This window comes from Dromaius novaehollandiae, chromosome 8, assembly GCF_036370855.1.
Source record: "Dromaius novaehollandiae isolate bDroNov1 chromosome 8, bDroNov1.hap1, whole genome shotgun sequence".
Lineage (NCBI taxonomy): Eukaryota > Metazoa > Chordata > Aves > Casuariiformes > Dromaiidae > Dromaius > Dromaius novaehollandiae.
This window is the reverse complement of record NC_088105.1, coordinates 32394329-32421421: the sequence shown is the minus strand read 5'-3', so window position 1 is coordinate 32421421 and position 27093 is coordinate 32394329. Positions and strand designations below refer to the sequence as shown.

The following is a 27093-nucleotide window of genomic DNA, read 5'->3' as shown; positions in this document are numbered from 1 at the left end:
TAGCCTCACGCACCGATTGCTGGCAGATCTCTTCCTCTCTGAACCAGGTATTGTCTGGAGCCAGACAGTTGCCCCGCTCCTCATTCTCACCAAAAGTCTGACCATATCGCTGCTGGTGCCATTCATTTCGCACACGCTCCAGCAATTCGTCTGCTACCCTCATGGCATCAGATCGTTCTGAAATTTGCCCTTCCAATAAACTTTCCTGTTTGCCTTTTCTTCTCCACCACTGCCCTGTGATTGATTAGTTTAAAGATTTGGGGGGGGGGGGGGGGGGGGGAAGGGGCATAAACACCAAGTGGGTTTACGCTGGAGATCCCCATCAGCTGCCAGATGCCTGTCTGACCCTCATTTCAGAGGCTTTCCCATGCAGCAGGAAGAGTATTGGCAATAAGGCTATGCCCAGGCTGCCGCTGCAGCCAGAGTACGCCTCGAGGTTTGGCGGGCAAGCGGCTGCCAGCCGGGGAGCTCAGCCCACAGCAGGGAACACAGACAGAGAGAGGGTAAGACTGGTCCATGCCAGACGCAGCTCCTTACTCAGGGCACAGAAAGCTCGGGCAGCAGCTCAACACATGATACTCTGCAAACACCATGCAACAGTTCCTACTAGCCAGTACCCAAGCATGGAATTTGGAAGCAACAGCGGTAAATAAAGTAGGTCTTTAGATCCTGAGGAGACTGACACAATCTGGTTCTCAGTGACTTGCTGAAGGGCTCCAATTTGGTGACTATTCAGTTTAGGGTGGCCGTCACGGTTCCCACCTTGGTCTCTGCTCACTTCCAAGCTGGAGGTCCCAGCCCTTGCCCAGGGATGACCCAGACAGTTGCAGAGCAGGAAGGACTGGGGCATGCAGCAGTCCTGTTTAGCGATTGCTTGCTCTTGCATGAAGGAAAATTACTATTGTTGCTTCCTTGCAGCCTAGCAGGCCCAGGGGGGCTGTCTTCTTTTCAATTTGCAGAATAGGTGCTGTTTGGTGGCCCAGGCAGGGAAACTGTCAGGACCTGGAAAGGATCACAGCTCTTCCCAGTCCCAGTCAAGTGGGCCACAATGAGACTAAAACCAGGAAGAAACCATAGTTCATCAGTGAAAGGTGCCTGCTATAAAAAATTATTTCATTTCCTGCAGAGGAATTATATTTTACCTGAGATATGTATGTCCTACTATCAGATCAAACTGTTGCTCTCTGTACAGAGCCCAGCAGTGAACATGTCATTGCTGGACCATCCCCAAGAGCCTCCTAGCAGCTGCTGATGGGTTTTTTTCTACTTCAGACGTGTATTTCAAGCAGTTTCGCAGTTGTGCTTTCCATCAGAGAGCAGCAAGGAACTGATTTCTGCCTATCTCACCATCATCCAGCCTGCAGCCACACACCTGCCCACAAGACAAGGGGCAACCTCAGCCAACAGCTTCTCTCATCCGCAGAGCAAGGCAGCCCGCAGACATCCCAGGTGCCCATCGTTCCCCTCTTTCCTACCCAAGGACGTTTATAAAGAGACCATGATGACCTCAACAACAGACCTATTCACAGACCTACAGACCCTGCTATGCCCCTAACTTTTACTAAAATGAACCTTTCATTGGGAACATGCATTTGCCTGAATCACAAAGCAGGGAAGACCATGCAAATATTAAAGAGTGAGAGCACACCTTAAAACAGAGCAATGATCTCATGCAGCATCCCAGGGAAGACTTTCTTTTTATTAAGCAAGAGAGACAACAGGCATTCATGCCACTTAAGAGACTGCACAGTAAGATGACATCTCCCATTTCAGTAGAGAAAGGCAGAAGGAGAGGGGATTGGATCCAGACTAAATCCATGTGGCCGGTACCCATCAATGCACACCCAAAGGTCAGACTCGGGAGGCAGCTCCCTATTCGCCTTCAGAAAGACTCGTTCATTCCACTTGTTCATTCCAGGCACCTCATGACATGCCTTTATTTTCTTATCTAAAGGATAAGAAAAAATCCTTTGGGGACAGCCAGGATCTCTATGGAAGGGGGAAATCCAGGCAAGCAGGACTCAGTCAGGGAGACCCACATCTGCATGGACGTTCAGCTAACAGACCTGCCCCCCGGACGAGCTCTACACCCCTACACCACACGCTCCAGCACCTCCACCCTGCCAGCATCCTGCCTCCCAGCCTGCCAGACCCATGGCCAGGCCTTGCCCGCTGGGGTCAGGCTGCCGCTGCCGCTCTCCCACCCGCCCCAGAAGGGCTCGCAGCCTCTCCTCCCACCGCCACAAAGAGCAGGGGCAACACATCTTTCCTCCTCTCTTTAGCTGCCAGTCACAGGCATAATTTGTTGGGCACCTAATTTTAAGCCTATGAACAGCCCCTTCACCTCTGTTCACACGTCGCACACAATCACATGCTTAAATGCACAAAAAGTCAAGGCCAGGATTGCGAGTTTCCTGGGGAATGGACTTGCCTTTCCCTGCACAGGAGCACAGCAGGCAGCAGTGTGGGGAGCCATCAGATCCCCCAGGACACCTCAATACCACTACAAACAATATTTCTTTCCGTCAAGCTTCTCAGATACTAAAAATATCTTTTTGACCAATGAAGGCCATAATGGCATCACAAGCACATCATACACTGTAGCACCCTGAACATCAACCACTGGTTTGCAGACAAGATCCCTGGGGAGACACCTTGGCACGAAGCAGAGTCTGGGGCTGGCACTAGGTACTGCGGCAGGCAGGGGACAACACGGGACCGGGGCCTTCCTGTCTCCACTGCCTGCACTACAGCCCAGTATTTACTCTTCCAGGTTGCTTGCTCATTAGAGTTGGTTCTGACTTAAAACCAAGCAGAAAAAAGACCAAGTAAACATACTCCTCAGCAACACATGTACTGATCTGCAGACAGGGCTGAGCCATGACATGCAGAGTTTGCCACCAGACTGCTAAAATGTGGCAGCTTGTCTGGCACAGCAGAGTCCTCCAGCAAATGAGATATAAGTGGCCTGCTGCAGGTGTTTGGCAACTCATTTAACCTTCTCTGTTTCTCTTTTGCCTCTGGTTCTTTGCTCATTTTCTCAGTTTAAGCTTAATGTCTGCAATACAGGGACTGTAAGTGAAGTTTTTCCAAGTACCATACAGCAAGCGGAACTGGCAATGCATCCTTAAAACATTTACAGTACTGGGTGCAGAGGGAGTTGGTTTTTCTTTAAATGAAGCTGCTAAAAACTAGAGATGACAGAAACCTTAGCCTACTTTAAAAATAAAAAAACAACAAACAAACAAAAACCAAAAAAAACCCCTTTCCTGATCCTTGTGATTACTGGAGAGAAACAAGCAAACCAAAGAGAATAAGAGAAATCGGAAAGCAAAGAAAAAATATGAGCTTCGACTGATTTTTAACCTAATTTCATGCTCTCTCAGTGCCTGGCAGGCTTTCCAGTCACGCAGGCTTTGTGGCACTGAAGTCCCCTGGAATAACACTGAACTCTTTAGTGACTCAGGAGCTTTGGAGAATTTAATGCGCAGTTTTGCCAGAGCAAAGGGACCAACGAGCAGCACCAGGATGCCCTGCAGCCTGCCAAGACCTCTATACCGGGGGTCCCAAAGTTTTGTGCTTGTGGCCCCATTCCTGCTGCCACCTGCAGGTCCCCCCTCTGCCTCCAGCAACACTCGATTGTGCCTTACAAAATACAAGGGAGTAACTCAGCCACATGTTCCTGGCACAGCTAAAAAAATACTCCCAGCAACTTCCACTTGCATGGCCCAGCACAACCACGGTCCGAGAGTCCAGAGGAACCAGCAGTGGCAGCTTTGCCCAGGGGTTTCCACAAGCAAACCAAAGCAGTAATGGCTAAAACCGGAGACAAATGAGCCCTCACCTCCAGTCCTTCCCTGGATCCCAAAGCACGGGCTGCAGAACAGCATCCCCTTCCCCAGACATGACACCCTGAGCTCCCATTTGCATTTTGCAACCAGCACAGATTTCACAGATCAGCCAGAGCCCAGCTGGGAAGCCCCTATCCTCACCACAGAGCCCTGGGCACCTGGGGGAGACCCAGGGCTAACTCTCTACCTGCTGGAACCAATTAGACCAATTAGTAGATCATTAGTGGTACCTTGCATTTGTGCTAGGGACTCTGTCACCTGTGGGTTTTCACCATATCCTTTTTCTCTTCTCTGCCCTTCAGCACCTCCCAACAGCCACATATAACCTGTGTGGAAATCTTTCCATTTACATCAGCAGCTACCTTTCTGCTATCCTGCAAGCCCTTTTGGCCACATACAGTTTCAAAGCCATCAACTTAGAAAGAGCTACTGTGGGCAGATGTAACACCCAGGCATCCTAGGGGACCCAGCAAAGAAAAGATCACATAAACTTCCACATCGGGGCCCTCTCGCCTCCTCACCTTTATCCATTTCTTTTCCCCAGATCTAGTATTGTTATGGGACTGTGCAGCAAGATATGCAAGGCAGTAATTAATTAATTGTTCATGATGGAAGAATGACAACCAAGCTGATTAAGCATCTTAATATTCCTTCTGTCTACTGTTGGTAGCTGCAGTGGTGACCCGCTGCATGCTCAGACAGCAGAAAGTTACCTGCTCTCCCAGAGGGATTCAGAACCTCCCTGCTCCATCACACCGTCAGTCAATGGATGTGTGACTTTTTAACCAATTTTCAAAATGAAGGTTATCACCTTTTTTTAAAAAAATTAAGGTCATTTGTACCTTATTTTAATCAGCTACAGTTCTTATTAACTTTTAAAATACATTTTATCTGAGGCATAATTTTCCAGATTTCCATCTGCAGTGGCAACAGACACTAGCAGGTTGGAGAGAACTACCAAGACATGTCATATCCCTTGGGAGGGGGACTGGACTCAAACTACTTTTGGTTCTCAGACTATGCCTATAATTGTGTTAACTTGATCTTGAGGCATTTCTCTTCCACCATGAATAGTTGCCCCAAAAAGATGACATTCATGAGTTTCCCAGAAAAAAATAGCTCCTCTAAACATTTTGGACAAACAGAATTTGTTCAACAATCTGACCTAATGGCGAAAAATAGCTTTGTGGTAAATCACCCTCAATTCATAGAACAGATGTAATGAAGCTCTCCTGGAGCACAGTAAGCCTTCCTTCATAAGGGACCTTGCCCTGTTAACTACATTGAGTTGGAAGCTAATTTGATTAAATCTGAGCAGCTGCCCTTTGCAAGCAAGGGATACTTCTCACTTTGCCACTTAGCTGGGTTGTGTTTGAGGGAAGTTTCACAGTCCCTTTGTACATTAATTTCCCAATCTGTAATAGAGGATGCAGCAGGTTGCTTAAAGAATGGGGAGCAGGAATGCATTTAAGCACAAAGGAATAGGAGACCCACTGCAAAAGGATTGTCAAATCATTAATGCTTAGTACTCAAAAGTGATGCTCTTTGCTGCCTGCCAGTACTGAAAGACCAATGTAACACTAGGCCAAGGTGTCACTGGAACAGGAGGTGGAGAACTGGTCCTGTGGCATGTTAATCCTGAAACACATGCAGCACTGGACTGACTAGAAGTTGGTCAGCAGCTCTCAAGCCATTCTTAGCGGAAATAAATTTATCTGCTGCCACTCCTGAGATCCCGTCTAGCACAGGGTTTTGCAGGAAGCAAAACAAGGTGTTAAAACTCTGCAATATATTAAAGCATAAGCTAACTCCACTCTTGCCCCTACTTCCAAAGCTGCAGAAAGAGATGCCTTCTTCTTCTCAGACATGGTCCTGCAAGTCACCACAGCTGAGCATGTGTAGGGGATTCCTCCTGGTCTTGGTCCTGCTCATGGCCCACGTTCATAAATACTGGCCATGCCCCTGAACAACGCTTTGCCAATGCAATTCTGCCTGCATCTCCAGCCTCCTCTGCCCTCCACCAGGCAAGACGCCAATCCCATTCTGCCTTCCTGCTGTTCCCACTACCTGAGACTGAGGTCCTAAGCAGGTCTTGCAGCAAATTTGGGTCTGTTATTGTTCCTTTCTGAGGGATTCCCAGGCAGTACCTGTAAAGCCATGGCTGAAAGGGTAAACTAGTCCAAACTTTTCCATCAGAGTCCCTTGGAAGGAATATATGATGAAAGGGCAACTGTAGGATTTCACCGAAATCCATCAATCAACAGCTCAAACAATGAAACTCAAGTTTCATCTGTGTAGTCAGTCATTTTTGTCTAGAATTCCCCCACAGAAGGGAATCAGACGCTTACCACCCTGCTTTTCTCAGTGGCTTCACTTTTTGTACTCCTTCCCATCTGCCAGTCCAGGACAGATCTCACTTCTGGAGCGCTCTGGGATGGAGAGACACCAGGAATACTACTCAGCTATGGTACCAGGTACGTGACTCCTTTTCTAAGGGAAACATTTCACCCAAGCCAGTCTCAAAAAGTTGCCTAGTTAGGTTTGTCATTCACGTCCTGAACTATCATGAAGGCAGTGGTACAGAACACCCCTGATAATTAAGTTAGCTCTGTCTAGTTGCTTTCATTAGATGCAATCAAATAAACTGACAAAAGAGCATGACATGTTCATTGTTGCCAAGTTGCTAATATAGCAAATCTCTCTCAAATGAAAATCCATCCAAAAATATCTGTTTCTTTATCAGGACTTTTTTTTTTTTTCCTCCAAATCTCTACCCGACCATAAAAAAAAGAAAGAAGACTTTTTAAAAAGATCATGTTTTGTAATATATGCAAAGTCCTTTACAGCCTGTGGATGACACCTTTAATCTGCCTCCTATTCTCTATGAACCTAGCACCCCTCCTCGTGGTAGATTTAAGCAATTGCGATGTGAGCAAAACCATACCTCTAAGAGACCGTGGGTCTGTTTCCAAAAACAGTGAAGCTAAAAGATCGAGTCATGCTTTCAGGTTTGGCACAGAGCATCGTCTTTTCCAGGTTTCAAACGTCCACAAGCTAGAGACATAAACAACTTTCCCTCTCACTAAAAGTCAAATATAAGTATGTGTTTCAAACATAATTAAACTGGAGGGCATAGATGTGTGTGACACATTGAAACAGTTAAACTACCCAATCTTAATGTTTGTTTAAAGGTCACTTTTGGATGAAAGCTGGTTATAGAATAAATAACAGATGCTGAAGGCATCCATTATGTATTTTTGCAATTAGCAGAAAATCTTGGTACTTTTCTTAAAGAACATACATAATTTTGTGGGATGTTTACTGCTGGAAGCCATCTCCTCTCACTGGCAAGAACAGCATCCAAAAGCCCAGGGAACTTTTACAAGAAGTCACACACGGTAAGCCAAATGCAATGCTTGCTTCAGGAATAGCACTTAAAATCATGAGCTCTGTGTCACAAATAAGCAGCCAAACAAATGCACTTTCTGCAGAAAATTTCAAATAGAAAAAATACAATAAAACCATCTCTGTTTCTATTTTCCAGGGACATTTCTGATTATCCATCAAAAATGTGGTTTCTGATTATCCATCAAAAATGTGACTGCTGATTGTATCTTCATTTGAAAAATGCACCCATAGTGTTTCACCTCGTTGTTGTCTTCTACACCCAGGGGCTCCTCCCATGGTCCAGCTACTGTCTCCTCTCCCGGGGTAGGGAGATACTATACCTTGGGAAACTTAGTCCATTCAGAAGTCGTGGCCTTGAAAGAATCTAAGTATAGAAACAGCTATAGTTCCCAGAAAGCATCACAGCAACATTTCCATATGGAGCATTCAGCTTTGTTACTTAACAAAACAAAACAACAACAACAAAAAAAAAAAAACAAGACAGGCAGGCTCTGGGGGCAAACTGAACAGTTTTCCATCAACATCAGAGTTTTGGGCAGCAGCATTTGAAGGCAAACAAGCAACAGTAAGCATAAACACTTGCAGCAGTTCTCTAACATCTGATCACTTTGGAGATACTGACCACTGGATTTCATGGCATGAAAGAGCAGAGCATTTCCCTCTAACAGGAAGTCTCTCTGTGTGGAATGCAAGGTGGAGCTGGCAGTTTAACTTTGTACTGTGTCAGTCCTCCCCGTGGAAAAAAAAGGTACCGATGATTTCCATCCCATCCAAATGAAACCTCAGGAGGTATTCAAGCAAGGACAGAGGTAATTGGGTTAGAACATAACACAGACCTCAAGATATTTGGTGACCACAGCTGGGGACTTCAACTGGATGTGGTTTAGAAGATAGCAACCTGAAGAGATAGCTCTATGCTCAAAAAGTAAAGAGGACCATCATATATTACACCCTCCAAATCATGTCTTGTTAGATCATGGTAGTTTCTGAAGGCCTTCAAGACAGATAAAGCTTTACTGCTGAGATTTGACACAACTGAGAATTATCTGAAAATCTCTTCTCACATCTCATGGTGTTAAATGGAAGTACATGCTGAACACAAGTAGTTTAGCTTAGTGTATACAGAGCAAGCAGATCTGCTGTATGAAAGACCATTACACGCACCATCCACATATCACTACATTTACTCTGGTAGTTGCACAGAAACCCAGCAGCATGTCATTTCCTAGCATAAAGACAACACTTGCATTGTGCTAAAAAGCTCTCAAGTATACAGCAGACAATATCTTTTGGGATGGCGCCTTGTATTTTCCAAGAGTTGTCTCACTGCAGCAGCTATTACAAGAAAATAAACCAAACCCTTCCATTTGTAAATTAGAAAGAAAAAGCACAACTCACTGGTATTTGGTTTAGGATTGAATGGTTCACACAGTGCTTAAGGAGCATTTTAGACAAAAGCAAGCTTTCTGCCAAATATCTGAGGGGAAAGAAAATTTCTGCTTTGGTGTCTGAATACAGTTATAAACCAGGATGACAAAACAGCCTGGCATTGCTGCCCACAGTGAATAAGCTGTGCACCTAGCTTTTCACAAGCATGACTGAATTTGTCTTCCTTCTGCCGAGTTTAGCTTGTAGAGCTTTAACCTGAAATCAAATTCCTGCTCCCACAGCTCCCTGAAATTCAAGGTGGCAGATACGATGAGGGAATACAGCCAGCTTCTAGGCAGTGAGTGCTTTCTATGCAGCACAACCATGAAAGAATGAGCTAGACTAAATACAAATATCATAGCTGTGCAGAACAGATATATGTCTAAAGCTGGTCTGATTTATGAGGCAGAATTGACTGGGCTTCTTTAAGCATCTTTCCCCCCTCAATCATCTCACTTGCTCCCATCAAAGCATAACAGGTCAATGCTGTGGTCCAGTGATTTTTCATGCAACTGCTGCTAAGCACTGTGCTGAAACAAGACATGCACATCTGATCTCACTCATACAGAGAGGACAACAGGCACTACTGTTGTACGTGGAGATTTTCTATAGTTAAAATAGCACCCAAGTACTAACACAATGTGCTTTAAGCCTATTTTGTAACAAACAGGGTATCAAATTCACTGGCAGAAACAGGGTAGGTTCCAATTGCTCCAGCTGAAGGTACTCAGAAAATATGTTTCTTTTGCAAGGAACATACCAATTGGTAACAGTACCCCTTCCCTGTTCTGACAGGCTTCTGCAGTTTGGAAAGGTAAGGAAAGACATTAAAAAGCAAAAAGCTAGGACGACAGAGAAAATACTTTAGCCGAGCAGATTAGAGGACTCCATGGAGGCATCTGTTGTTACCAACAGAAATACTCTACAGACCACAGGCGGAAAAACACCATCTTAAACTAAACAATCCATAAAAAATAGCTGAGTGTAGCAAGATTAAATTCACCTATGACCCCATATCTCCACTGGAAAATTTGTAAAGGCCCGCAGATGAAAGGCACCCAAGAACTATCAACCTAAGAAATCAGAAGTCTTACTATTTTTGTTACTGTCTCCTTATTACCTGATTAGATGAACCATCTTTGCATCGTCTTGCGGTTTTCATTATTAGTTGTTACTCCCAGGATCTTTGGATTATGTCAAGCACACAGCCTCAGGTGACTGGTCTCTAAGTGCTGCTGCACTGCATCTTGAAGGAAGAACCTCTCCTCACCGAGGGGCTAGGCATTGGCTTCTGCTGAGCAGAAGGCCAACTGAGTCATCAGATTCCAACAGATCTGTATCATAGTAGGGACAGAACTGGTCCTGAACCTCAAACAAAATTTGAAGTTGCACTAAGGGGCAACTTTTCTAACTGTAACAAGATAACAACAGTTGGCAGCACCAGTCTGAACTGAGGTTTTTCCATTTACCTCTCCTCATTCTCTTCAGTTCAGCTTGGGTAGCAGCACACAGATCTTCCCAGTGTTGTAAAACACAGCATTTTGCACAGGATCTTGGAATCCCCTCATGAACTTTTTCTTATTAAGGGCAGATGTTGCTAGTGAGGAGTATCTTACACTGAGGCAATCCTCAACTCCAGGCTTATGGTGCTCTGCACAATAATGTCTCTCCTCTCCCATTCCACCCCCCCCCCAATCAAACTGGCACCTTTTTGGCAGAGATGCTCAATTCAAGTCTCCCACTTGTGGGAATGGGAAAGCTAGCTTTGGGGCAGGCTGAACTGGTTCCTACTGCAGTCTTGTCCCTGTAAGTCAGCTCCCTAGGAGACTCCAAGTCCTCAGGGTACGGTTTCAGTAAATTTTTAAAAGACATCTTTGGTCTATGCAGTTATATCAGCAGAAAGTTACCTACACCTCTGGAAAATTCCCTGCTTTTCCCATCATTGCAATTCTTTCCAGAATAAGGTTTCAAGTTCAAAATTTTGTTTACGGGAAACTTACAGGTCAATGAACAGCCAATTTTGTGACAAATCTTTAGAGCAAAATGCGAAGGCTTTTTAAAAAAGAAATTGAGAAATCATTAGGCTTATTTTCAGACCGTTACATGGTGCCAACCCTGCTTCCACTGACATCCCAAACAGTTTTCTCCCTCTTGAAGCAGAATCATGACCTATGTCCAAAAGCAAGTTCACAGCTGATGCATCTGAAAAGTACAGTAAAGGGAAGAAAAGCTCCTTTGAGAGCACAGTCCCCAGCACAGCATATTGCAGGTGCTGCATATCAACAGAATGACATCCAAGAAATCAGCAAATGATTGAGCAAGGAGGTATGGGGAAAAAAACCCCCCAAAACAAAAAAGTGTCTCTAACAGTAGCTGCACAATCGGAGTGTGTTTCCTGGTCCACTTCCCAAGCCCCCTTTCTTTCATAGATGTGAAACATAAATTATCAATATAAAACTATAAGAATAATACAATTTGGCAAAGCTATATAGTTAAGAAAAAGCACTTCCACAGACATTTCCCTGATCTTATGCTGTTCCTAGCAGAGTCTTTGGGACTTCAGTTCTGACGGCGGAAGCTGAACATGCACACACTTTTTAAATTAAAAAAAAAAAAAAACCCACGCACACCCACCCCTGTCTACCTATGTATATGTAAAAATATCCCTTGTGACAGACATAACTGTAGGCCAAGCACTTGCATTAAGCCACAAAACAATTTATTGGATATTCTCAAATTCTTTGTACAGTTCTGCTGTGAAATGGGTACAACACATTGATGTATTACCTTTAATCTTCATTTCAATCATTAAGTCCAACTGGAAAAATTGGCAATACATTTAATGGCATCTTCAATAAATAAAATGACAAAAATAATCTAATCTTTGCACAGACACAGTACAATCCACTCCAAATTCGATACTGCCAAAAACTTTTTCCAAAAGCTTGCTCTAAAGTAATTTTTTTTTTTTGGTTTCAGCACTTAAATACACAGAAAAGTATATGAGGAGAAAACAGATCATCTATCCTGAGCAAAACTTGTAAAAAAAATCCAGTATCTTAGAAATAAAAGAAAATATCTCTCTAAGTAGAGTAGAGAATCCTGTTTGAAGATTTTCTGGAAAAATCCTGATTTTAATCTTTATGTCAAAAATGTAGTTTCACTGGATCCTACCCTATGTCAGTATACTTATACAATGGGAATTAAATTCCGTGATCCTTAAGGGGAAATTCATAAGATGAAAGCATTAGCCTCCCAAACTCACAAAAGAAGTCATGGTCCTTATTTTCTGTAGTAGTAAACGTGGTATTTGTGCTCAGTACATTGTACCACTGCTGTGCTGGAAAAAAATATGGTCATTTTCTCTTTGCTTCTGTATCCATCTCTCCTCCCCAGTCCAACAATCCTAAGAAGCTCAGTGAAATGAGAAGTCATGCAAATACAAATCTCCCTACATGGATGGGACCGCAGGATGAGGACCAACATGCCTGATTGCAATCAGAAGCTACACTTAATTCAAGCTGACTTTCTCTAAATAGGATTTTAAAGAAAAGCTGAATCCCAAGATTTCCAGATTGAATTTCCCTGTAATTTACAACATCTATTAGCATATCACAAACCAAATACAGTGTCAGTTAATGTAGCAAGAACCATCCTATCACTAAAATTAGTTAAAATACCCATCTTCAAACCTTCTAGGGTTTGCTTCAGTGAAAACTTAACTTAGGGCACGAAAGGAATGCATGATTTGGCCCCCACAGACCTACGTGTATTGAAGTCATATGGGGGAGAAAAAAATTACTTTAAACAGAAGGCAGAATTACTCCACAACTGTGCAAACATTTAAAAAACTGTTTGTTTCAACTAGTTACCTGCTTATCCCAACTATTATTGATGCTGACTGTACTTCCCTTATTCAAGGGAATGCAGTAAAGAAGAATCTGATCTGTTTATGGAAATGCAACTTTTTTTTTTTTAATGCAGATATTTCCCCCCCAGCTGACCACATCTTAACAAAAGTGCAATAATTTACAATACCCTTTCAAACAAACAGCTATTAAAATTATACAATTTTAGGGAAACAAATTCACAAGTTTAACCATAAAAATATTTCTCCAGGTAATAAACTTTAAAGTATTCAGTAACACAGTACTTCAATAATAATACAGAAAATCCCTTCCACTGATTACAAAAGACAACTATTAGAAGATTGTTTATTACACACTATTTAAGAGTTGTTCCACCTTGTAAAGACCATGCTATAATTAAGAGTGTAACTATCATCCCAAATAAATGAGTACAGAGACACTGGCCTGACTTTGAAACAATATTCTTAAGCTTTTGCAAACAAAGACAAGGAAAAGGCCAGGGCCATGCCATCCAGGTACTCAAGAACTTACACGACAGTTTAAACCCAGAATTATAAGAAAGCACCACTTTCTATGAAGTACTTTGTATGCCTATTGCTGAACAGCATATTAAATAGTTTTGTGATAACTGCTAAAACAGATTCTCATACTAAACGTAGTTTGATTCACAGAATTCAGGTTTGGGGGTAACTCAGAAATGAGTGGCAAAATTACACTTGGAAAAAAGCGTCTCCTAAATTTGGTCCAAACATCCGAAAAACAAACAAGGACACACAGGTCCCTCATTGCTTAACGCTGCCGTTTTCCTGATCCTAAAAAAAGAAAAAGTGTATGGCAAAAGGAATAAGGGCTGCCCATGAAAGGCACAGTACCGTGACAGGAGAAGTAGTCTCTTCAGAGAGATGTTTTGACGATGTGCATTCCTGTTGTGTGAGTAACTGAACTAACATTAATGCAGAACCCTTAAATTTGTTGACTATAGCCATGAGAAATGATTTCCTATTTAGAAAAACAAATCCATTTGTGATTAACTGCTTTTCCAATCTTCATTGAATACGTGAAAAATAATGAAAGAACTTTTAAAACTATTACAAAGAGTAGACTGCAGTAGCAGCTATCAAGCAAGATTCAAGCACAAGTTTAAAGTGAACTTTCAAGCTGGGAACTAGCCTTCTTTGTCAAAAATTTGTACAACTTTTTCAAACACCTAAAAAGAGAAAAAGGATAGTTAATTTTATGAAATGTTAGGTTATCAGTTAGGTCAAGTTAAACCAGCACACACAATAATTGACAGTATTTTTATATATAATATATATATATATTTCTGTCTATATATATGAAATATATATTAGAATATATTACATTATATACTTCATATATATTATTATATATTATAGAGACAAATATATATACACACTTTTTTTTTTAGAGTATTCATAATTTTTTAATAGCAGAGTTGGTATCAAATCCAGATTTTCTGTCTCTGAACTGCTAATATTCTAATAGATATTCAGATGTCTTACATTTCTGTCTACCTGCATTAATGTGTTGGTATGTAAGCAAACTCCAGTGCATTCTCTTCAAACAAAACATCACTTCAAAACACAAAAAAGTTAACAACAAATATGCCATAACATGAAGCATAATTTCTAGAATTTCTATGACTACTAATAAAAGTTTAGTCTTCTAAAAGCTTCTAAAAACTCTTCTTGTTTTAACTCTTAAAACAAGGCTGAATTTAGCACGCCCATATCTGTATGTAAATCAGGGGTCTAGGCTGTGTGCAAAGTCAGCTTATGCTCCCTCTGTGTAGTCAGGAGGAAAACATGCACCTTCCACATAACAAGCCATACCCCAGAAATCTAGATTGCTTCTTGGAAATACTCCCTCTCTCTACTGACTTCAGCAAAGAGGACGTAGCATAACAGACTTAACCAAGACATCTAAATGAAGGAGCCTAAGACTAGGTGGGATGATACTGGGACAGAAAAGCAATATTAAATGCTAGCAGAAAAGCAAAAGCTCCTGAAACTGAAAAAGTCAGGACATTTTACTGAACACAGAATCACTGAGATTTGTCTTAGCCCATCTTGTGTCCAAGCAGAATTGATTAAAACTATTCTTATTGTAATCAGTACTTCAAGAATTCAAACAGAACTTCTACAACCTCCTTCTGTAAAATACATCAGTGTTTAACTAGCTTCAATAACCATGTGTCTATCTCAGAAGGATGCAAAAAAACATGTACCATGTTACTATCATCTTCATGGTTTTTGGCTTATATACTTACCTCATCAACAGATTTAGAGGCATCCACTTTTCTGACTTTTCCCATTCTCTCATATAAGTCTATTATAGGCTTAGTAGACTGCAGATACGTATGAATTCTGGGAGAAAGTAAAGGGGAGGGGAAAAGCATTATATAATAAAAAAGAAAAGTAGAAAAGAACTGAAAAGTTTTGTATATGATACCTCTTTTCCAGACTCTCTCGATTATCATCACTCCTACCACTGCTCTTCCCTCTTTCAAGACAGCGGCCAATACATATCTACAAAATAAATAAATAAATAATATTATCACAAGCAAAAATGTAACGTGCAACCTCAAAAACACAAATGAAACAAACCCCCTGAACTAATAACAGATTTTTAAAAAATTATATAAGCCTGATATATAAAATACTGGACAGATCTGACTTACATAACTTTGAGTTCATATAGAAAGCTAGATTCTTCCAGGGAAAATAGATGATAGCTTTATAGCTCACCAGCTATAATAACTGGGGCTCTAAAAATGTGATTGGGGTCAGAGGAAATGAAGCAAAATCTCAAGCTTTGTGGTGTGACTAGGTGTCCAGCTTGAGACATTTAAAGAAGACAAACACTTGACTTTCAGGAATGTGTTCAGACTTTCTAAAAAGCAGTATGTCAAATTACACTATTAATATATGCTTGAGAGGAGAAAGAGAAAACAAACAATCCCCCCCCCAATATTACTTGATGCTGCTATAATTAAGATCCAAAAAATTATATCTAAATAAAAGCTGAAGAACTGTAACTATAGTTAAAAGCTGCCAAATGAACTCAGGAAATTGGGGCAAAGGGTAAGAGGAAGAAAGTCAGTTTAAGGTGTTGGGATTCTTGCATCAGTTTCTGTCCCTCAAGGGCAATGACATATTAAAGAGAAAGGATATCACGGCACTTGTTAAATGAATATAATGTATCACTGTCAAAATGCCCTTGTAATCTAATGACTTGCTGAATAAAATGTTGATTATTAGGTATTCTAGCAGAGCTCACTACTACAAAAATTAGGACTTATGCTGCCAGCACTTCAGAACTGAAGTTAACATTGGTAATGAACTGACTTCACACTAAACAGCAGTTACTAAGAGTAGATAGAATAATGTTTTCTGAAAATTAACCAAATAATTGTTCAAAAATATATTAAAGTTTTTATAATTACTGTAAGAATACATCTGTTTGAAGTAGTTGTTGAACAGAATTTACTTGTACAAGATTGTATCAAGTGTAGCTAGTCACCTGCTATTTCAAAAACATGCAGTTTTTCATCTGCTGAAACAAGCTGTCAAAAATCCTTGAAACTCCCAGACCCAAGTCTTCCTTCTACTCTTACACTAGTCCATTAACACTAAAAAATTCAGTACTTGGCACAGTTTTATTGTTCTTCTTGAATGATTCTCACACTATAGCAAGTAAGGAAGTTACAGAACAACAAAATTCATTACCTCATTGTCACAGTCAAAAAAGAGAACAAAAGAGACATCCGCCTTTCCATCCATGGTCTTTTTCCAGCCTTGAAGATTATCTTCATTTCTGGGAAACCCATCAATCAAGAACTTGTTCTTCTGGGAATTGGCAGCCATTGTTTGATCCATAGCCTGATGAACAGAATTCAATTCAGGATCTCTTGCACATAAAACTATTTTTCTACTTATTAAGTTATCCCCAAAATGTTCAAACAGTAAATTAGAAAACTTATCAGGGAATTATTGCAAATTTACAAAATATATTTTTCTGTCATCCTCAAAGAATTCTAATTATTTCACTGATGCACTAATACAGGCTTCTTTCAAACTGAATTCATTACTTTACAAAGCTCAAAAATTTCATGACACACACAAACTTAGCTTTAAAAGTTTATGTTCCTCAAGGTACTGGAATGTGCTATTATAAAATAAAAAGCCAAAGTGTCCCTGGTCTAGAGTTAAGTCTAACAGAAAAAACTTCAGAGAAACATAGTTCCATGAGCAACAGAAGTTCCTCCTGTCTCAAGGGAACTATTCTGGTGGTTTTTTTGGACATCTAATAAGGACAAAGGCTGAGCTATTCCTTCAGAGGGAACATTAGCAGGCACTCTTCCCCTTTATTGGCTGTCCAGTTTGATTAATTTACAGAAACTTAATACTTTTAAGGCCTCTGGCCTTTAATCATACATAACTGAACTGACCAACAGGTTCAAAAGCTAGCGGAGGGAAATCAGAAATATAGAGCTGCACAAGAGTGTGTGCATTGGCTTATTTCCCTAGAAAAACTCTTAAAAAAAAAATCCATTCTCATAGATCTCTAAGCATCACCTAGGTCATCACCTACCTGTTGCTTTCCAGCCAGTGATTAGCATGCGTAACTTTTAGAGAAGCACAGTACGTAATATGCACCTACGTGTCTGTCATTTTATCTCACTCGCATCGCAGAATGGGCAATACTTTCAGAACAAGCCCACTCCTTCGTTGCTTAATCTGCAAAAGTGAATCAGCAAGGAAATAGCCCTTTCCTTACCCTCTTCAACAAGCTGATTGTTATTTCAACTGGTACAATTTCACCCTCCTTAATGTAGTTCTCGATGAGTTCTCCATACTGTGAGCCTGGCCTTTTTCGTTCGTCTCGAAGGAGGTCACCAGCAGAAAGGTGTGTGTAGCCATATTTCTGAAACACACAAAATGAACTGGCATAAACTCCTTGAATAAACACATGTGCAAAGTTACATTAGTCAGCAGTATCAGCCACATTACCTCCTTAACAACAGAAGCATACATGGAAGATCAGCTTGCTAGTGCACAAAGGCTGAGTAGGATACAGATTCTCAGGGAAAATGGTCAAGATGAATCTGGCTACAGACATTCATGTCCCATTTTCAAAAGTAATTTTAGCACCTTTGAAAGTGAGACAGTCTCAAAGTCCCCCAGGTGCTTCTTGGAATGCTACGCTGTGTTATTAAACATTTAACAACCGCCAGACTTGACACAAGCTATATTCCATCCTAGCAGTTCAACTACTTACAATTTTTTAAGTGGTTATAAGTTACTGGGTAAAGCTTGATTTACTGAGTGAAAAGGTTTTGACAGTGCCTTTCCTTGCTAAGGTAACATGACAGGTTTGTACTTTTAACTAATTAGCTGCTTTAACTAAAGAAAAGCACATGAGCCGACTCCAGGTTCTTCAGAGCTGAATGCATGCTTTTAGCACAGCACTGAGTCAGAAACCTGTATTTTCTTGTTGTGGTTCAGACACCAACTTCCTCTTGCGCCTTGGTCAAATCACTTAACTCTGCATCTAATGTTGCAGTTGCACTGACGCTTAGAACTAGCATAAGCCACCGCTGCTAAGAAAACGCTCCTGCACACATACCCTTCCAAATCCAGCTGCACATTCTTGCCCCTGTGCAAGCTCCTTGCACTGGATGAACATGAGTGCCCATAAAACTACAGAGCACGCAAACTAACCTATATTAGCACTTTAATCCCAACTGCTGCACGGCCTCACAAGACAGATAACACAGGGCATTAATAAGCAGCATCATTTCTCTCGGTTACTGAGGGTGACTAAAACTACAGCCTCAGCTGTTTACTTACCAAAGAGGTACAAGGACTAATGACAAGTCTCAGAAGAGGCTGAGAAAGGGCAGTAAAGAGGTCTGCGTGTGATGAGCACTATGTGCATTTTAAATGAAAGTAGCAAAGTTGTGCAGGGTTCCTTTATTCAATTTTAAAATACCATAACCTTGTACATGTCACTGTTGCTGCACAAACCGTGCTTTGGACCCCACTCTACATATGCCAAGCACATTCTTCAGGCAGCAGGTTTTCTTCCAACTTACTCTAGGCCAGAGACCAAACACAGTCCATTCATTTGTGCACTGGGCTATATGTAAACTCTCCTCTCTCCTTTACTTTTTTTAAACTTCACTGAGTTAATAACCCAAATTAATTCAGTATATAGAGGCTTTTTTTATTTTTACTTTTTTAACCTGGGACCTATTCCCAGACCCTTTACTGCTAAAAGGCAGCACCTTCAAAATTCAGCTTCTTCATGCATTCACTCAAAACAAGGAAGAAAGAGAGACAAGGGGTAACTTCATAGCCCATGGATCAGAACAGTCAGACGGATCCTGACGTGTCCTTCTTTGTCCCTCTTTGACAGGATCAGCTCCGCTGCTGTTTCCTGTTCAACTCCCACATCTGCCTCCTCTGAGGCCAGTGACGAGAGTTCATGTCCTCTTCAGGGCCTGCGTGAACAAACCTGCTAGCCCAGCTAAAGCTGAATATGCAAATATTCCACAATTAACAATTTTCTTGTTATTTCAGAATATACGGTTCCCATGTTTCCAGCTTGTTTCCCAGATACAAGATGCAAGCAGCTGGCATTAAAAAAAGCCATATGTAAATCCTTCATTTTCCCCACAGTATGTAGTTCAGATACATACGTAAACCGTAACTCAGAATTAGAGGATAGCTCTTGGGGGATGCTCAGAGACTGGCTAATATCATCTCACAGTGATGACGTGGCAGATGGAGGTAAAGACCTATGCTGGTCCCGTGCAACATCATATAATGTACAGTGAGGAGAAACAGAGCAGTGAGAACAGATCTGAGTATATCAATTTGATATCAGTATACAGTCAAAACACCAGTTACTCTTTTCCTCTTTGACCTCAAACTATATCTAAAAAAAGTTGAAAGTTTTGTTAATATGAAATATCAGCAAAAGTATTATTACACTTCATTTTTTTCCCTCAGGCATTTAACTATGACAAAGATACCCAGAGCAAAAAAAAAATACACTTATACCACAGAGAAATGCATTGTTAAAATAGAAATTTCAGAGCACAAATCATTTTCTCAGCTCATTTAATGCTATGAGAAAACTATCCAAAAGTACCATGCTCCTTGACCAAATACAGTCTGCAAACAGGCAATAAAGACATCTCATCGGTGATTAACTAAGCTAGCTATACATCCAAGAATACAAGACAGTATACATATATGTAATTGCCAAAGTTTTAATACAAAACAACAGCAGCAGCAAAAGACTTCAGGGTTATCAGCTTGGCTGCAGCAATAGCCCAAAAAATTTCAAAAAAGGAGTCTGAGCACCATAATAATGGGACTAAATACTTTCTGTGGCTGTGAGCTTGGGATTTAGAAACTTGGCTACGGGAGTAAGTACAACAGAATTACTACACAACCCACTAAGTGAGTTTAAAAACATTTCAGTGACTTTCCAATTCCACCCACAGAAGCCTGAAAAGTTAGTTCTGCCATAGTCATAATTTAAGAAAGGATATAATTACCTAAATCTCCAAAACTGTACACAGCTGAAGGAAAAAAAAAAGCAAGCACGATTTTGCTCTAAATAACTGTGAAGAGAAAAACTCTACAGACATCCTCTACAAGCTCACTGTACTTATGCTTAAGTGTGCATTGCATTTTGATATGCCTATTTAATTGCAAATCCAAATATTCAGCTATGAACTACAGGAGCCATAAACCAGAGTAAATCTTTTTTATAAGCAAGAAACTTTATTCTGCTGAACCCTACATTAACACGTAGTTCTTCTTGCTGGAGTTAAAGAATGATATTTTTAACATTAAATTTCTACAAAGGAGAAAATAGGAAGAAAACATAATCCCTTCGGTTTTAGAGGATTACCAAACCATTTAATTTTCCTTGGCATTTTCCTTTTCATGCATGAAAAAGAAATTGCGTCAGACAATCTTTGGAATTCTGTCCTTTGCAACAGCAAACTAAAATAGTTTTGAATGGCTGAGCAGGAAAGCAATAGATAGAAGCGTTTTAAAGTGCTGTTGTATAAATAGAGTTGTTTTAAATAACAGTAAATTGTATTCTAGAGTAACTTTCAGAATGGATTAACCACGCTATAAGAAAAGACAAACTGCTCCTTGAGAGCTTGATGGCAAAATATCTGTTTAATGAGTATAAGAGGCAACGACAACATGCCAGTTTAAACACCGCAAATAGGCGAAGGAGAGAGGCTTGACTCCTAGTCTATAAACAGAAGGCTTTGGAGATGCAGTACTCATCCTATTCTTGCCAGTTTTAATCAAGCCATGTGTAGAGGGCCCTTATAGTTTTCTTTCATCTTAGGTGAGATAAACCCTCAGCAAGTGCCCTGGAGTGGACAAAATCTTAACATCCCCAAGAGCTGGTAAAAGAGATTGTGATGTTATTGAACAATAACCATGGCAAAATACTCTCTCATCTTCCTGAATTTTGCACTGTGTCAACACGACTTTCCAAAAAAGTCAAGCACATCTTGATGCAATCCCCAGAACGTGACTTATTGCAACTACTGTCCAATTTTTCTCCTCTGAAACCACAAAGGGAGCAGGACTGACTTCCAGATAACAAAAAAGTAGTTTCTCCAATTCTCTAAGGATGCATATAAATAATAGATTCATAATGCCTGCTGACAGTTGAAGGGAACACTCGAAATAGACTTTTTAATTCAAGATACTTGGATGCCAAATTGCCTAAGATCTGGAGAGATTTTTAGATCCTGTGAGGAAAAAAATACCTATTCTAAAACATATCTCAGAGAGTGTTTTCCACTATGCTAGCTGACTGGAATGCTCTTCTATAAAAAGGAAAAAAAGATTAAACTAGTAAGTTGCTACTATACAGGTAAATCTTGTTATTTCCAAGACCGTTTCTGTCTGGAGAACCACAATCCCAGTCTGTTACAAAAACTAATTACACATGAAAAAGAAAAATCAGCTGTTTTCAGCACAACTGTAAACATCTTTTTCCTTTGATTTCGAAAACCATAGTGGAGTGGAAAGGTAAGCTTAAGTTTATACCAATCCCATGACAGAGATGTTATTTAGAACAGCACTTAACAGTACCCCATGAAGCAGGGTAGACCATAGCTTGCATATTCTTCACACAGCGGCCAGTTAAATCAGTTCCCACCCAGCACAGCAAAATGGGAAATGTAATCCGTATGCTCCACATCTCCAAATCAAAACCTGAGACTGCAGCATCCTGGAATGTCTCTCTTCACTCTATACCATAGCCACTTCTATCTATCTTCTGTCAGCCACGATTTGCAACTTCCGCACCTCAGACAGAAATGCTTTGCTTTGAATAAATACCATAAATAAAGTAGATTAATAAAGACTACAAATGAAAATAGGAGTCATAGTTGTGCAATACCCAAATAAGGCAGAGCCAACCCTATTGAGCCTCTCTTACTGCACTGAGAAATTCAATGGTGTGAAGCAGCTGCTGCTGCAGCTCCTTACATAGCCAGTTTTTGTTTGGCAAAAGGTTTATTTCTGATTCAATCCCCTGTGGTCCAGCAATACATCAATCCACGACACATGCAGTTTAAAACTTATTTATTTCGGTGAGCAGAAGCCAAGAAAAAGGAAGAGAAACAAGTTATTACTTTGACCTCGACTCCTATCTTGGCTTATCATAGTTAATCAGAAAATGAAAGTCAAAGGGCTTAAGATTTAGACAAATACAATAGGCTTTTATTGCCCCAGTTCTGACTTGTCATATGTTGGGCAACCTTAATAAACAACTGAAATTTGCTACAAGTTCCAAGATATACCAATCAAGAACAAATTAAAATGATGTACAGCCTGTAGCACCAATATTTAAAAAAAAAAACCAAAACAGAAAGCTTTTTACTAGCAATTATAATGCAGAATAACTTTGGGCTATAGGCTGTAATGTAATAATAGACCTTCTTTCTGCTTATTCAAAGAAAAAAAAAAGAAAACATTTTCTTCATTTGAAATACGTTCTTGCCTCTGCAAAAAAACATTAACAAAACAAACCACACAAAAGAAATCCCAGTAATAGTAGTCAGGGAGGCAAAAAGAGCACCCTAGTGTTTCAGGAACACTGAGGTTAATGAAAGTCACCCAATAGATTTGGGAGAGTCCAAAATTAAAGCCTAGTAAGCAAGCCTGTGTGCTATAAAATGGAAGCATATACGGATAAATCTTAAAGAACACCCACAAACACTCACCATGTTTCAAAACAGCTTTAAGTTCAATTTATGAAACAATTATGAGAAATTAAGGCTAAACATACTGCTGATACTTGATGTTCTTGGAAAAGATTGCAGAAGTTCAGTTTAATAAAAAACTTACTTTTTCCCCAAGAAAGTTAACTCTGTTTCTCACAGAGTCTTTCAGCAGACAATGAACAAGTGACAGCAAAACCTAACATGACTGCTACTTTCAAACAAGTGTTCGATACAATGAGTTCTTCTTTGCTTAGTTTTCTTTACTCTAGGAAATCTCCTTACCATTTATCCCAATGTAACTTAACTCCTCTTTCATTAGGATACTGATTTATGTTCTTGCAAAAGGAGAAGGCTCAGCATCCTACCTTGTGGGATTAGTTTAAATTTCAACACAAATATACAGCAGAGCGCTGTGGTGGAAATTAATTACATCTTGGGTACACAGAGACAGCGACATCTTTCATGACCAAAATTCTTACAGAATAACCTTGTCAAAAAAAGCCTCACACCTGAAATCTTGTTTGGGATAAAGATAAATAATTTAGTTGTTATTCTTTTTTCTGAAGAGCTTTGTATTTCAGGCAAAGGTTCTTAAGATTTCAAATTGAAGTTAACGAAAGCATACTTTGTACAGATTTGAGGGAGAATATAGTTTACTTACAAAGTAGCTATGGCAAACTCAAGGAAAAAATTAAGTTCACCAAAGAGCAGTAAAACATATTCACTTTGTCCTACACATAGGTGTAGGACCATGGAAAGCATGAAGGTTACTGCAAGAATCCGCATTCAGATGACATCATCCAACTACCTGCTCAAATATTTTGGCTCACACAGCAAGCTACGCAACAGTTTCAGATGATGTCAAACTCCACATAATCCGATTGCAGAAGGTTTCAGGAGAGTTGGTGATTTGGAGAACTGAAATGGTGAGAATGAGAACTACAGAAGGAATTCTACTTTCATCTCTTTCTAAATAGGATGAATCAGCACAGAAAAGCCATTATGCCAAATTCATATTCCGATGATAATTCCATGAGTTTATGGAACATACGCAGAAATCTTCACTTCGTATCAGAGGAAACTTGTCTGGTTCAAGTGTCTCTTCGAACCTTATCTATGATAATAAAGAACTTACCTGTTGCTCTCTTTTGTATACTGTGTCAATATCCATTTCTGCTGCTTATTACATCTTGTTCCCTCAAATCACTCCTCCATTTTGGTCCAAATGTGGCATGAACACATGCCTTCTGCATAATTAAGAATTCCAGCACACACACATTAAGCTCATATGATTTGGGCTAGTACTTAGCAAATACATTATTTCACCTAGCCATCTCCCTTTTCTGGATATTTAAAAAGTAGTCAGAAAAACAATTATATTACTTCTTTGCAAAACTGTTCCAAGGTAGCATATAATGCCTCCTTTATTCCACAAACCACTTACAGTTACCCTTGTTTTTAAGCAAAACCATTTTAAGCTAAAATCATACAAGATCTCATCTGAGCAAAGGCAACATGATGTGCTCTGTCCCAAATCTCTAATATGTACAGTAACCAAGAGGTATTTATAGCTCGCACTGACTTATTTTGTTGAGCACAAACTTAAGATTTACAGCAAGATATCAGGTCAGATTCACTCCCAGCATAAACTGATATAAATCAGTCCATTTACAACGAGGATGAATGGGGTTTATTATTACTCAACTACAGCCCCTTTTCTTCACCCTTCTCTCTGGCAAGCTGCCAATGGGGGGGGGGGTTAAAATCCAAACAAAAACACACTTTCAACCTAAAGGCAGCACTGATTGCATAAAGGATATTCAATTGCATGCATTAGGGCTCTCTGGGGGGCTTTTAAGAGGCTAGGCTGAGGATGTGTGCTTGGAAAAAAAAACCATAGGTGTTGCTCTCCAGAACCTCAGTTACATTTCATCCACGCTTCCCTGTTCACGCCCTTAGAGAAAATGTTTTCCACCAGGCTGCAATCAGACCAACTTTCTCTTCAACTTCCTCCAACCCTCTCTCTCCAAGCTTAGACGGCATCTGCTAAGCAGAGTCCAAGAGGGCAGAAAAGCTCACCACTACGGTTGGTAGTCCCACAGGCTTGCTGCTGTCAGCTCATAACATGGGACTTCGAGAACTTCTTCATGTACAGTGAACAGGAAGAGCAAAATTAAAGCAAACTTATATTTGTTACTTGGATTTCCCTTTCCAGGCTTCAAAATAAAATAAATACACTACATGCAAAGTTAACTTTTTTTTTTAATCTTCATTTTTAGCTGCAAATACAATTTAAGTAGCAATGACTCATTTGAATCCTTCCTAAGAAAGCAGTCTTTAACCAATTATATTAGGCTATCAATTATATTAGCCCTGAGGCTACATCAATGGTTTGGAGAAAGCCTTTAATGAACACCTACAAAATTTCCCTACAGTTTAAACTCATTTGTTTGCTACGTACCAGACACAACTTGACCTTAACAAAATGGCTTTATGACAGCTATGAAGCTTTCATCCCACAATTTAAATTAAAGAATAAGGTGGTTTGAATGAGAGTATATAATTTGAGGTTAAAATCCTCCAGAGCCAGAGTCATAAAGGCATTTTTCAGTCTGGACCAAATTTACATAACCAAGTTGTACAATAGTGGGGACAGGGATGTAATGGCAGCGTGGAGAAACTGCAGTGGCACCGCCAGGGCATCACCAGAACAGAACATGCAGAACGTGCCTGCGCTAGGACTTGCGGGTTTTTTTCCATCTATAGTTTCAGGAACATGGGTGTTGTTATAGTTCTTAGTCATTTCTCTAAGTGGAGGCATGGATAAACCTCGATCCTTCAAGGCTTTCAATGAGAAAAGTATACACATCTGCTCAGGGGAAAAAAAAAAAGAAAAGAAACAAAAAAAGTTTCAAATCCAACACACACGCGTTGGGAAGCATTCAGCCTTAATTATTTCTGCAATTATCCAACAGGATACAATGCAAATATGACTTTTTTTTTTTTAAGAAGTATTCTACACTACCTATGTATTTGACCTTCTTTCTCAGGTATTTGCTCTGTCTCAAAATACTATAAAAATGTATCTGGAAACCTGAAAATGTGAAAAATCTAGCAGAAGTTCTTCTTACCCTCTATGATCTGTTTTAGACTCTCCGAAGAGAAACGATGAGATTAATCTCATAAGGTCAAACTATATTTTGGCCTCTAGTATATTCTATTACAGAACAAAACTTTAGTTTGTTTTTTAACATTTTATTTTCACAACTTACAGGGGTAACACTGGGTCAGAAAACCAACTCCTGGCAACGTCTGTTGTATCGATTCTTATGTTTAGGAGACAGGCTGCAGAAGAAATCGACCTTGATACTATGATCGTTCAAGCCGTGTATCCTCAGCTAGGACACAGGAGCTCGCATCCTCTCCCAGACCACAGAATCCACAGTCCAACCCGTGCGGGTGCAACCTGGCAGTTCCGCCGCCCTTGCGTGGCTGTGCACACGTGCAGGAGCCACCCGCAGGGAGCAGACCGCAAGACAGGCCCCACGACAGCAGCCTCTCGTTCACTGTCCTCCAAGTACTCAGTGCCTTCCCAGAAGACGCAGCCTTCCCCTCCCTCCGCACACCGCCGCAATCACTGCTCCCTCACCGTTACCGCTAAGGGCCGCTCTGTTGCAACGCCCGAGCCACAGAGCGGGTGTCCCGCTGCCTGAGCCGCCGTGGCAGCGCGCACAGACCCGCGGGCGGGGGATCCGGGGCGCTGGGGGAAGCAGCGGCAGGACAGGCAGAACCACGGGGCACCGGCCGGCCCGCCCGACGGCTCAGCCTGCCCAGAGCGGGGCCCCTCCTCCCGCCCCGCTCAGGGGGGCTCAGAGCCGCCGCGTGACGGGCCCCCGCGCGGGGCGCCTACAAGCCCCAGCATGCCCCGCGCCGCCCCCCGCCGCCTCACCTCCACGATGCGGGCGCACTGCGTCCCCTTGCCCGCGCCGGGCCCGCCGAGGACGAAGACGACCACGGGCTTCATGAGGAGCAGGAGGCGGCGGCGGAGCAGCAGCAGGACCGCGGCGGCGGCGGGCGCGAGGCAGCGGGCGGCCGGGAGGCAGCGGCAGGCGCCGGGGCCCTGGCGGAGGCGGAGGCTGAGGCGGAGCAGCCGCGCACCGGCTGCTGAGGTGTCCGCGCGCAGGGAAAGTGCTTCCGGGTCCCGGCGGCGCGCGACACTCTCGCTCCGCCGCGCGCC

General features: G+C 41.3%; 1 protein-coding gene across 1 annotated transcript; it reads right to left on the bottom strand.

Moving 5' to 3' along the window:
- Positions 1 to 11389: 11389 nt before the first annotated feature.
- On the bottom strand, positions 11390 to 27078 carry CMPK1 (cytidine/uridine monophosphate kinase 1). The gene is made up of 6 exons (XM_026104485.2): positions 26806 to 27078; positions 17357 to 17503; positions 16306 to 16458; positions 15029 to 15105; positions 14847 to 14943; positions 11390 to 13763 (listed from the first exon to the last, which is right to left on the bottom strand). The coding sequence occupies exons 1-6, from the start codon at positions 26878 to 26880 to the stop codon at positions 13722 to 13724; spliced, it is 591 nt and encodes a 196-aa protein (XP_025960270.2). The 5' UTR covers positions 26881 to 27078; the 3' UTR covers positions 11390 to 13721.
- Between the last annotated feature and the right edge of the window lie 15 nt (positions 27079 to 27093).

What these genes read in the sequence shown, in the direction of transcription:
- CMPK1 (XM_026104485.2), bottom strand. Translation starts at nt 26,880, where the DNA reads ATGAAGCCCGTGGTCGTCTTCGTCCTCGGCGGGCCCGGCGCGGGCAAG. An exon ending in AGTGCGCCCGCATCGTGGAG is followed by an intron (nt 17,504 to 26,805) that starts GTGAGGCGGCGG and finishes TGTGTGTTTCAG; the next exon opens with AAATATGGCTACACACACCT. An exon ending in CCTCTAAATCTGTTGATGAG is followed by an intron (nt 13,764 to 14,846) that starts GTAAGTATATAA and finishes TTCTCTTTTTAG; the next exon opens with GTGTTTGAAAAAGTTGTACA.